The sequence below is a fragment of the Epinephelus lanceolatus genome, chromosome 16 (genome assembly GCF_041903045.1).
Source record: "Epinephelus lanceolatus isolate andai-2023 chromosome 16, ASM4190304v1, whole genome shotgun sequence".
Taxonomy (NCBI): Eukaryota; Metazoa; Chordata; class Actinopteri; order Perciformes; family Serranidae; genus Epinephelus; species Epinephelus lanceolatus.
The window spans coordinates 1,251,290-1,263,843 of NC_135749.1; the positions used below are offsets into that span (position 1 = coordinate 1,251,290).

At 44.3% G+C, this 12,554-nt stretch overlaps 1 protein-coding gene across 1 annotated transcript in view; it reads right to left on the reverse strand.

Moving 5' to 3' along the window:
- The window catches only part of LOC117263679 (uncharacterized), a 31,601-nt gene that overhangs the window by 11,223 nt on the left and 7,824 nt on the right, over positions 1–12,554 (reverse strand). Inside the window, exon 2 of the mRNA XM_078175993.1 lies at positions 2,037–3,317. Within this exon, the coding sequence (XP_078032119.1) occupies positions 2,037–3,317 (1,281 nt within the window). The remainder of the gene's footprint in view (positions 1–2,036; positions 3,318–12,554) is intronic.

The window sequence follows — 12,554 nt, forward strand, 5'->3', positions numbered from 1 at the left end:
GGTTATCTAAAGAACAGGAAACGGCAGCTTAAGTGATGGGAAGCCCCTTGAATTTATGTATATGGGAAAGCTTGTACGTGTTGTGAACTAATATATATATATTTTTTTTTTACATCATATTTCCCATCTTTGCTTTGCAATAGTTTTACGTAAAAGGAATTAAAGGCCTGCAGGGCTCAACAATAAGGATTGCCCGATTGCCCGGGGCAAGTAAAACTCAAGGTCGGGCATGTAAACTAACAACTCACTTGCCTGATCGGGCAAGTTGCTAAAAATAGTAAAAGTTAATAACTAATAAATGTATTTTAAAATGTGCTCTTCGACTCTGATGCAGCCGTCTCTCTGCCTGAAGTCACAGGCACAGCTGTGTAACAATGTCCTGCCCACAGCCCCCATTGATATTATTTTGTGCGACGGACGCTTCATATAATAACATAACAATATACTATTTATGGTGTTATGTCATCGTGTCATTTCTGTCTCTACATGATCACGCGTTAACAATTCTCCTCTGCTCTCTGTATTGCGCACGGCGGAGTTCCGCCACACACACAGGTGAGCACGCTAGAGCGGCTCGGGCCGCATTTTCCTGCCCAAACCTGACCCCGAGCCCGGTGCAATTTGTCAGCTGACAAAGTTATTGTTATGGACACTGTGTAAATAACCAACAGACTGCTGTTACGCACAGACAAACAGCTGCTCGCACAACAGCGCAGCACAGCACTCATGCTGAGCTTGTGTTGCGTTCAGGCGTTGTCACGTAAATAACAACTTCCAGCACTTAAATAGGTCATAGCACAAAACAGCAGCATGTCATGTGACTTTTTACTTTTATTATATTCAATAAAATTGTATGTTCCTAAATCTTGAGAGACCTCATATGTAAGCTAGACAGACATTTCACCTGCTCATTACTGTGCACACATGTACTGTATGTACTTAGTCCTAAAGAGCCCTTCTGGTGCCAGTAGATACACAGAAACATCCCAGCAGGCTGTGCTTTGCAAGCATACAAAAAAGTTTCACGCATGTGAAAATTATTTTTCATGCGTGTGCTTCACCTCCGCTGCTACAACTCCATCCTAGGGGAAACACTGCTGTGTGCGTTTTGTGCAACAGGTGGATGTGGTAGTCTACTGGTAGAGTAGAGAGAGAGCTAAGTAGCGTTGAAGTAGAGTAGAGCAGGGCAGAGAGATGGAAGCAAAATATATTAAACCTGGTGTTAATACAGCAGAACTGGAGAGAGGGGTGAAAAATAAATAGAGGTGGGCATGGCTCGAGTAGGGCGCAAAATTATAGACGGAGAATGATTGACAAATTTTTCACTTTAAGCCCTGACACTGTCATTTTTGTGTAGGAATTAAGCTACAATACATGACATATGTTGTTTTAATTAATAAATACAGTGTGAATAAAGATTCCATAACATAAAAATCACTGCAGTCTTTGTTATTTGATAGCCACTTAAATTAAACTATTTTTATAGGGCAAGTAAAAACTGACTTCAGGCAAGTAGATCTCTGACCAACTTGCCCGACCGGGCAAGTGAAAAAAAACCTTAGCGTTGAACCCTGGCCTGTCTTACAATTAAGCTGGCTGAGATGAGTGATTTAAGCAAATAATAGCCTAGGCTACTAATGAGTCCCTCCAGGAATTCACGATGTTGCATTCGCAACAATGCAAATTCAACCAATTTCCTGGGGCAGATTGAATCGTGTATTCTACAGTTACAAACCACTTCCTGTTTGGGTGGCAAAACATGGAAGTTTGATGCATACATACACACAACATTTGAAACCAATCAGATCAAATCTGCAGGAGGAGTTTGTTAAAGTGCAACCCATGGAAGTGGCAAAAAATGCACAAAAATTCAACATAAAATTCAAAATGGCCGACTTTCTGTTGGGTTTAGGGTATAGCTCCAAGAGGCTTTTTTGTACATTTTTGAGAGTTACATGTGCCAAAAAAGTTTCGTAGATGTGGATGAAAGCAGTTTACCGAATAATTGTGAATACTGCAACATTAGACCGTTCAACCACATTCAGAGCAAGTGTTACAAACTTCATCACTTCTCAGAGAGTTTAAACCTGATGGTTCTCCAGTCTCCTTCCAGTCATCAATACTGACTTCAATTTCAGCAACTAAAGAGTCTCCAGTCTTGTCATCAAGTTGTAAATCTGGATCTGACTTCCTGGCTGGAGGCTCCGCCTCTTTGCTCTCCTGTGATGTCTGACACGAGAAGAACTGATGATTCCTGAGCTGATAAAGCCAGGTGAACCTGCGGTTACAGACGCCACAGCTGAATCGTTTGCCCCCGGCGTGATGCCCCATGTGACTCGTCAGACTTGCCTTGTGCATGAAACATTTCCCACAAACTAAGCAGCTGAAGGGTTTCTCTCCCGTGTGAGTTCTCATGTGTGTCTTCAGAACTTCATTTTGTATAAAACTTTTCCCGCAAACAGAGCAGCTGAACGGTTTCTCTCCGGTGTGGATCCTCAGGTGTTTCTGTAAACTCCCACTCTCCGTGAACGACTTCTGACACACTGAGCAGCTGAAGTTTTTCTCCCCCGTGTGCGTGATGACATGTCGCTTCAGGTTCGCCTTGCAGCCAAAGCTTTTCCCGCAGTCTGAGCAGCTGAACGGTTTCTCTCCCGTGTGCGTTCTCATGTGTTCCTTTATTTGGGACTTGAAGCCAAATCGTTTCCCACACTCTGAGCAGCTGAAGGGTTTTTCTCCTGTGTGAGTTCTCATGTGATCCTCCAGGTCTCGTTTTCGTTTAAAGGTTTTACCACAAACAGAACAGATCAATGGTTTCTCAACAGCGCTATGTCTAGAATCACAGACAGAGACGTTATTGTTTTTCAGAGAGTTTGAACCTGACTGAGGTTCTCTGGTCTCCGTCCAATCATCACTGTCATCAGTCTCAGCTTCAGAAGAGTCTCCGGACACCGGTCGTACTTCAGCTACTAAAGAATCGTCAGGCTTCTCGTCCTCAGTATCTGGTTCTAAATCTGGTTCTGGATGTGAGTTCCTGTCTGGTCCTGGTCCTGGTCTTGGTCCCGGTCCTCCACAGTGGTGTCCCTCAGACTGAGGTGTCTCTTCATCATCTTCACTCTTCACAGGGACAGGAGTGAATGTGAACTTGGTGATATCAGCCTCCTCCAGCCCTTGAAGCTGCTCTCCCTCCTGACTGCTCCACAGTTCCTCCTCTTCCTCTTTAATGTGTGGGGGCTCTGGGTCCTCCTGGTCCACACTGGAGCTCCACTCCTGCTGCTCAGGGGGAACCTCTTCTTTAACCACCAACAGCTGCTGGACGTCTGCACCCACCATCACTTCCTGGACGTCTGAAGCTAAAACTGAAACACAAACACACAAACGTTAAAAGAAAAGAGGACATTTATTAAAGTGCTCTACTTGAATAAAACTTTGTGGGACTTGCCTTGATAATTTCCACTTTCTGCTCCTTTCTACTCCACGACATCTGAGAGAAATACTGGATTCTTTACTGCACTACATTTATATGAAAGCTTAAGTTACTTTGCTACAAAGGGTGTTTGTTGTCAAAAATTCATCTAAAATTACCAGAATAAAGTCGAGATTAAACTCGTAATTTTAGGAGAAAAAAGGTCACAGATTAAGACCTGAAAGTCGCTAAGATGGTATATGAAGCGACAAAGAGTGTCCAAACAGTGTTGGTAGTGACAGTAAAATTTAGCGATTTAGCAGAACTAAAGTAATATAACACATTACTTAGAGATTTCTGAATAGTTTTTGGAAATGAATGAATGAAAGTAATATGGGTGGCACGGTGGTGTAGTGGTTAGCACTGTCTCCTCACATCAAGAGGCGTCCTAGTTAAAACCCAGGGTGGGGGAGCCCCTCTGTGTGAAGTTTGCATGTTCTCCCCGTGTCAGCGTGGGTTTCCTCCAGGTGCTCTGACATGTTCTCCCTGTGTCAGCGTGGGTTTCCTCCAGGTGCTTCGACATGTTCTCCCCGTGTCAGCGTGGGTTTCCTCCAGGTGCTCCGACATGTTCTCCCTGTGTCAGCGTGGGTTTCCTCCAGGTGCTCTGACATGTTCTCCCTGTGTCAGCGTGGGTTTCCTCCAGGAGCTCCGACATGTTCTCCCCGTGTCAGCATGGGTTTCCTCCAGGAGCTCCGACATGTTCTCCCCGTGTCAGCGTGGGTTTCCTTCAGGTGCTCTGACATGTTCTTTCTGTGTCAGCGTGGGTTTCCTCCATGTGCTCTGACATGTTCTCCCCGTGTCAGCGTGGGTTTCCTCCAGGTGCTCCGACATGTTCTTTCCGTGTCAGCGTGGGTTTCCTCCAGGTGCTCTGACATGTTCTTTCTGTGTCAGCGTGGGTTTCCTCCATGTGCTCTGACATGTTCTCCCTGTGTCAGCGTGGGTTTCCTCCAGGTGCTCTGACATGTTCTTTCTGTGTCAGCGTGGGTTTCCTCCATGTGCTCTGACATGTTCTCCCTGTGTCAGCGTGGGTTTCCTCCAGGTGCTCTGACATGTTCTACCTGTGTCAGCGTGGGTTTCCTCCAGGTGCTCCGACATGTTCTTTCCGTGTCAGCGTGGGTTTCCTCCAGGTGCTCCTACATGTTCTTTCCGTGTCAGCGTGGGTTTCCTCCAGGTGCTCTGACATGTTCTTTCTGTGTCAGCGTGGGTTTCCTCCAGGTGCTCTGACATGTTCTCCCTGTGTCAGCGTGGGTTTCCTCCAGGTGCTCCGACATGTTCTTTCCGTGTCAGCGTGGGTTTCCTCCAGGTGCTCCTACATGTTCTCCCCATGTCAGCGTGGGTTTCCTCCAGGTGCTCTGACATGTTTTCCCTGTGTCAGCATGGGTTTCCTCCAGGTGCTCCGACATGTTCTCCCCATGTCAGCGTGGGTTTCCTCCAGGTGCTCCGACATGTTCTCCCCATGTCAGCGTGGGTTTCCTCCAGGTGCTCCGACATGTTCTCCCTGTGTCAGCGTGGGTTTCCTCCAGGTGCTCTGACATGTTCTCCCTGTGTCAGAGTGGGTTTCCTCCAGGTGCTCCGACATGTTCTCCCTGTGTCAGAGTGGGTTTCCTCCAGGTGCTCTGACATGTTCTCCCCGTGTCAGCGTGGGTTTCCTCCAGGTGCTCCGACATATTCTCCCCGTGTCAGCGTGGGTTTCCTCCAGGTGCTCTGACATGTTCTCCTTGTGTCAGCGTGGGTTTCCTCCAGGTGCTCTGACATGTTCTCCCCGTGTCAGCGTGGGTTTCCTCCAGGTGCTCCGACATATTCTCCCCGTGTCAGCGTGGGTTTCCTCCAGGTGCTCTGACATGTTCTCCCTGTGTCAGCGTGGGTTTCCTCCAGGTGCTCCAGCTTCCTCCCACAGTCCAAAGACATGCAGGTTAATTGGTGACTCTAAATTTTCCGTAGGTGTGAATGTGAGTGTGAATGGTTGTTTGTCTCTATGTGTCAGGCCTGTGATAGTCTGGTGACCTGTCCAGGGTGAACCCTGCCTCTCACCCAGTGCCAGCTGCCAGGGTTGGAAATTAGCACCCGCGGCAGAATTTGGCTGGTGGATTTTAACCTACTGAACTGTTCCATAAAGAAGTCGACTCAATCACAGGCTGTTAGTAGAGTTGTGTGTCATCGCTGCTTCTTCTCGACCAGTCTGAGTAAGGTTTTTCTTCGTCTTCTTGTTTCCGTTTATTGGCTGTACCCTACAGTGTAGCCTGATGTGCACCTCCCCAGAAATGTAACTACATGTCGCAGCAACGCAGACCTCCTGTCTGTCTCTGTAAGCTGAAACCATTTCCCTCAGTGGAATCCGTGTACCCTTCGTTCTTTCGTTTTTCCGTTTCAAAACCAAATCAGAAAAACAATCTCGTTTGTTTTACTGTCCTGTCAGTCGCTCTCTCTCTTTCTCTCTCTCTCTCTACCTCTCTCTCTCTCTCCCTCTCACACACACACACACACACGCACACTCGCGTGCAGAGAACCGGGCGGGTCTTCTGCTGACTTGATGATGACTCTAAACACAGTATGATCTAATAGCAACAGTTTTGCTGTATCATAAATTGTCATCGACCCTCACCCTGCTTTAACCCACCGCTGAATGTTGCCTCTTGTCGGAAAGTCCACCACGGGCCACAGAAAATACTCCTTGTACACATTCCCACTGACAGGAACTATCCATTTGTGGAGAACCAAACATGTTGAGTGATTTCTGTTGTTCTTTTTTCCTGTTTTTCAGTTCTGGTTTTAAAACAGAAAAACGAAAGAACAAAGCGTACACGGATTCAGTGGAAACAAAGCTTTGACTTACTTTAATTTCACAGATAAGAAACAATAAATTGTGAAGACAATAAAGCCTCCACAAAAATAGCATTTTAAGTATTGTGTGTGATTTATCCTGGCTTCATATGAGCAGAGCAAATCTCTACTAGCTGCTAGGCTAATTTATACAATGTGTAAAGTAGCTCAGTCCATAGGGACCTGGGTTGGGAACCGGAGGGTCGCCTGTTCGAGTCCCCGTCCGGACCAAATATGGAGCGTGGACTGGTGGCTGGAGAGGTGCCAGTTCACCTCCTGGGCACTGCCGAGGTGCCCTTGAGCAAGGCACTGAACCCCCCAACCGCTTGGGGCGCCTGACCAAAGGGCAGCCCCCTCACTCTGACATCTCTCCACTTTGTGCATGTATAGGTCCTGTTTGTGCATGTGTGTGTCTTTCAGACCTGTGTGTAATTGACAAGCAAGAGTGAAAACATTGAATTTCCCCTCAGGGGGATTAATAAAGGAAATAAACTTAAACTTAAAACGCCATAGGCTTGTGCTAATAACGTTAGCATATTGTATTTGTGGAGGTTTTAGTAATAATGATAAATAATATTTTTATTTATGTGTGCATTTTGGTTTTGGAGCATCTGAAGTGTGTGTGATACTTATCAAATTAAATATTAAACCGATGCCTTAAACAACAACAGTGTGTCGTAGCTGATCCTCCAGCTGACAGGAGGATCACTGTACCCTCAGTGTGACGTCACACTAACTGGAACCCAGTCCCAGCTTCTTTCAACCCAGTCACAGTAAAGATAGAACACGTTAGCTTCGGGAGCTAGCTGTGGCTAACAGGCTAACGTTAGCTTTAGCACCATTAGCAGAGTGGCAGAAAGGAAACAAACCTTCACCTCGCGGCTTCGCCTCCGGTTTTAAAACCACTTCCAGCTGTTTCCGGTGTCGGTCCATCTCTGATTAACGAACTAAGTCATCGGTGTTTCTGCCGTTATTTCATGCAACTAACGGCTTCTCTCTGCTCACTGCTCCCGGTGTTGAGGCCGGAAACACGTCGACGATCACTTCCGGGGGACTAATTTCAAAGTAAAATCCTCTGTAAGGACCGACCATAGATACATTTGGCCCAATTCCAATCCGGCCCATAAAGACTCAAGCCCTGAACCCTCACTGACTTAACTGACGTCAGCTGTAAGTGATTGAGTGTGAGAGTTTGAAAGGGCTCCGGATGCTACAAACAGGAATGGGACAGCACTTATCCCTCTCTACAAAATGTTGTTCATCATTTATCTGTTATTGTCAGCACGCACAAGGTGTGTGAGGGACAGACTCCCTGATCAGTCAATCCTTATCCAAGCACTTGTGTTGCAAAATGGGCAAGAGGTAAGTTTGGAATAATGAATTTACTGTGTTTTTACCATGTGCATGTTTTTTCTAAACTAGCATCAAAAGTGCTGTAAGTGATATAGTGATATCTATCTTATGTATATATATATCGTTACCGTTTGCAGATCTGCCGACCGTGTTTATTTGTTTACGTTTTTTAACACTTCCGGTGTTCCGAGGGCAACCCCTGTATTTGACGTCACAGCGCTATGAACTGTGGGTAATTTCCTTACCGTAAGTCCGCATCGATGCTGACCTACGGTAAGGGGGCATAAAGGGCTCACTCACTGACTCACTGACTCCACGATTTGACAATGGGACAGCCCTCACACACTCACACACTTCACATGAACGCGCCTCTAAGTCAGTGAGTCTGTAAGGGATCGGATTGGAATTGGGCCACAATGACAAATGACTCATTTCTATGGCTACTGTGCGTCAACGTCGCCGCCATCTTGGATAGGTCACTGCCGGCTGGCTAGTACTGTTGTGTATGGAGATAAGTCTTCAGCGAACTCGGCGTGCTCACTCAAAAGTCTCAAAGTGTAATTGGGTGCTGGTCCAAAAATTACAGCAAAGCGGAAAAACCCGACAGCACTCACTAATAAGTATAATACTTTTTAATATGGTGGATTGAACAGCAGCAGTCAAACGGACGTGTTTCAGCTCATAGCCGTCCTCAGCGTTAGGAAATGACCACTTTAGAATGAAGATACAGACAGTACTTACTGACCCTCATGCCGACAAGAAATCCAGTGTAGTTTTTTAATCCACAAAACTCGTTCGGGGTATCGGAGGATAACAGCTACACTTGAAGTGCACGGAACCCACATTTTGAAATGTAATAAAACTCCGCTAATGCATTTCAAAAACGTCAGAACGGCTCGTCCGTCGTAATCCAAGTACCCTGAAGCCGCAGCATGCAAACTGACTTGAAAAGACGTAATTTACTCCACTTTAATAGCATCATTTCTCACCGTGGTCAGTTAGCCTGCCCTGCAGGAGTGCTGTGTTTACATGGCAACTCGCGCGAGACTTGAGAACTAGCACCACCACTAGCCATCAGCTAGTCTTGCGTGAGTTGCCATGTAAACACAGCACTCCTGCAGGGCAGGCTAACTGATGTTAGCTGTTAGCAGTTGGTGACTTTAGTTGTCAGCAGCTAGTTGATATTAGCTGTTAGCAGCTAGTTGATATTAGCTGTTAGCAGCTAGTTGATGTTAGCTGTTTGCAACTAGTTACCATTACCTGTTGCCTATTAGCAGCTAGTAACTTAAGCTGTTAGCTGTTTGCAGCTAGTTAACACCAACAGACTTTCAACCTCTTCAGTTAATATTTATTTAGATTTGCTTAACATATATTTAGCATTAGTTTAGCATCACTTTAACATCAGTCTGGCATTGGTTTAGTATCACGGCAACGCAGCGAAGGTCGACATTTTGCCAAAACACAGTAATTTGTCATTAACTTAAGCAGACTTGGTTCAATCTGCCTGAAACTTGACACGCTCCTTCATAGTCCAGACCTGGACACATAAGTACATGAGTTTTGTCGACAGGCGTGGCTTAATGCATTGGCCACGCCCCTTAAACAGCAGCCCCCATGGCATGTTTTCTCGACATGCACGGAAGTTGGTACACACATGTATCACGCCCTGACGCACACAAAAACCCTCTTGGACCAATAGGCCAGACCCAACAGGAAGTCGTCCATTTTAAATTTCATGGTAAATTTTGGTGTTTTCCATGCTTCACATTTTAATGAACTCCTCTTGCAAACATAATCTGATTGCCTTCAATCCTGGTGTGCACCATCTCGACAACTCTGTGATCAAAATTTGGTAAAAGATTTGGTCAGCATTGAATGGTGCGGCCGGGGCATGGCATCAAATATTAAAGTCTCGCCATGAAACACAAAAATCTTATAACCTTGGCATAGTTGGTCTGATCACCCGCAAACTTCACAGGATTGATGACAGTCCCGCCCTGAACACTTCTACATCCCAATTATAGGTTCGTTCGAGATGAGCCAGTCCTGCGCAGATTCGATCACCGGCGATCAGCGCACAATGCATGCGGTTAGTTTTGTGTCCGACTTCATCCCGACTTGCTCTGACGTATTACAAAAGTGGACGGCGATAAAATCGCGAGAGCGAGGCAGCCGCAGTTTTTAGAGCCAGGCGCTGCAGTTGCTCTCCATCGACTGCACCGCTTGGCTCTCACCTGATCTAACAGCTCAATGGTTCAGATGTCGACTCAACAATATGACGTTTTAGATAAACTACTCATTTTTGTTGTATTTTAGAGATTAAGATTGTATTTGTCTGACCTGAAGGTTTATTCTGTGAACAGAAAACATGTTGTGTGACTGATGGTGAAAACAAACTGATATATGGGTCTGATCACTTTTTTAATGAATTGACATCATTCCAGACAGGATGTTAGTGTGTCTGTGACTTCCTGTACACAGTGACTGAAGGCTGCTGGAAACTGTCGGGAAACTGTCCGACATCACCGCAGCTTTTTGTCACCGTCCCCCGCTGTGGCCGCCTGCTCTCGTCTACTTTTCAGGCGAGGCGCAGTTCATCTCGAACGAGCCTAATGATTTCTTTGCTTTGGGGTGCCAAGGGGGCTCGGTAGCACCCCCTAGAAAATGTCAACGAAGCAGCCCCTGCAGTAAGTTTTGCTTACAAGCATGAAAATTGGTAGGCTTATGTAACATCCCAAGACATACAAAAAAGGCTCTTGAAGCAATACTCTAAACCTGACAGGAAGTCGGCCATTTTGAATTTGTTTCATTTTGGTGCAGTTTTTTGGCCATTTCCAGGGGTCATACTTTAACAAACTCCTACAGATTGACTTCACATTTGCTGTGTGCCATCTTAAGATCGTTGACATCAAAACTTGTTTAAAGCTTGAGTTTTCGTCGAACCTAATGACCCTGGCGAGACGTGGAATTTCCAGTACAATTGTCAGGTCAAACTGGAATAAAATAAAGAACTGAACATTAACTAAAAGACAAGCAAAACCGAGGAATCCACTTCCACAATAAACCGGAAGGAGGAACCCTTCGCACTATCGCCCAGTTGCTGCCTGGGCCTTAAAAGGCGGCGCACATCATCACAGGTAAAAAGAGCGAACAAAGGTACACAGGCAGCAGGCGTATATCTGTTCCCTCATCTTTCACAATGCCAATGCAGAGTGAGAGCATCTAAACACCAGAGAGGCAGCCGGTAAGACGCTGAACTGTTTAATGAGGAGACTTTTGCACGGAGGTAGTGCATTGTGATTAACTGGTTGTGTTAACGCTAACTTAGCCACGGGGTCGGACGCCCAGTAACGCGTGGCTTGGTAACTGATTGTCTGTGTGCGCTGATTGCCTGTTAATCTCCCTCCTGCCTTTTGAAATGTGATCTGTGTAAATTTAAATTGGTATGTGTTGAGCACAGCTTAAAAGTATTTCACTTCGACTTTTAGTGAATTATGAATGTGTGTTGATTGTATTGGGTGTATCACTGAAGTAATTAGTAGAGTGGGAGAGCAACTTGAATATAACATGATTTGAATCATTTCATATCAACAGTTTCAATTCAAGCATTTATACTCATACATACTCTTAATTGTAAGCATTTTTGTAATTGTGAAAGTGTAATTTTGGAATTTCATTTTAATATAATTTGACCATAAAATTAATGTTAAAACCCTTTCAAAATTAAGGTTAAAAAGCCTGTAAAAAATTTGTAATGAAAGGTTAAGAAGTAATTCATGTTAAAATACAGAAATTGAGACAATTTAAGTTAAAACACATTAAAATATACATTTAAAACAACAATAAATATTTAAAAAGTAGCAAAATTCATACTTACCTGAAACTATGCTAAACCATTTACAGCAGTGGGTAACTTTATTTGCACTTGATTTGTAATTTAATGTAAAAATAATTGGGTTTCACAATATTTAAGTGTTTATTTTCTGGTATTTGTATACGTATTTTCTGTTGGTGCTTCTGATTGGACTTTAAACTTTTTTTCTCTGGTCCTGTGGTTCTTTGATTGAAAGGTTTTTCACCTACACACGACGAATGGCATAAAATGCTTGCTTCTGAAAATAAAGGAAGGAAAAGGAAAAGCAGCCTGGTCATTGAGTGAAATCCAGTTAAGACCTCTGGTAGATGCCTCTCTCCCTTTCAAGTGGGGATATTGCATGGAAAACACACTTAAGAACTTGACAACAATAAAGTACAAAACAAGAAGTGGTTTGTAACTCCAGAATACATGGTCCAACCTGCCTCTAACTTTACATGTTTAAAAATCAATATTTTTTCTCAAGTTTGTAAAACTGGTTGCAACAGCTGCACTGAAACAGAAGCTTAGAAATTACAGGAACAGACACACCCAAGTTATCTTCAAGTTCTGTTTTTATTCCACTTAATAATCAGTCTATTAAAACTTCTGAACTTGAACTTCTGGACTGCTTAAAAACCATTGTAAAAACAGAATTTAAATGGATCACATTAACGGTTGTCACAATGGCTGTTGTACTAAATCTAGGTTCAACAGAGAGGGAAACAAGTCTGATATCAATAGATAAAATATTCACATGCTAAACTAAAGTTACTGCACATCGGAACAAGGAAACTTGGAAGTAAAATCTTTAGAAGAAGATGAACGTAAAACTTAAGTTAAAAGCCTAGTCTCGTTTACTACTCCGGTGTAGCTACACATTTTGACAAATGCAGGTCTGTCTCAAATAGAAGCCTGGTCTAGTTGCAAGTCTTTTTATAGAAGTTCTTTGGCTGTATAAAACCAGATTGTTGACAATCCATGTTAGTTAGCTATTTCGCACATATTTCGCACTTTTCCCATCTTTGCTGAGCAACAATTTTGTTTTAAAGGCCTGTCTCAAAT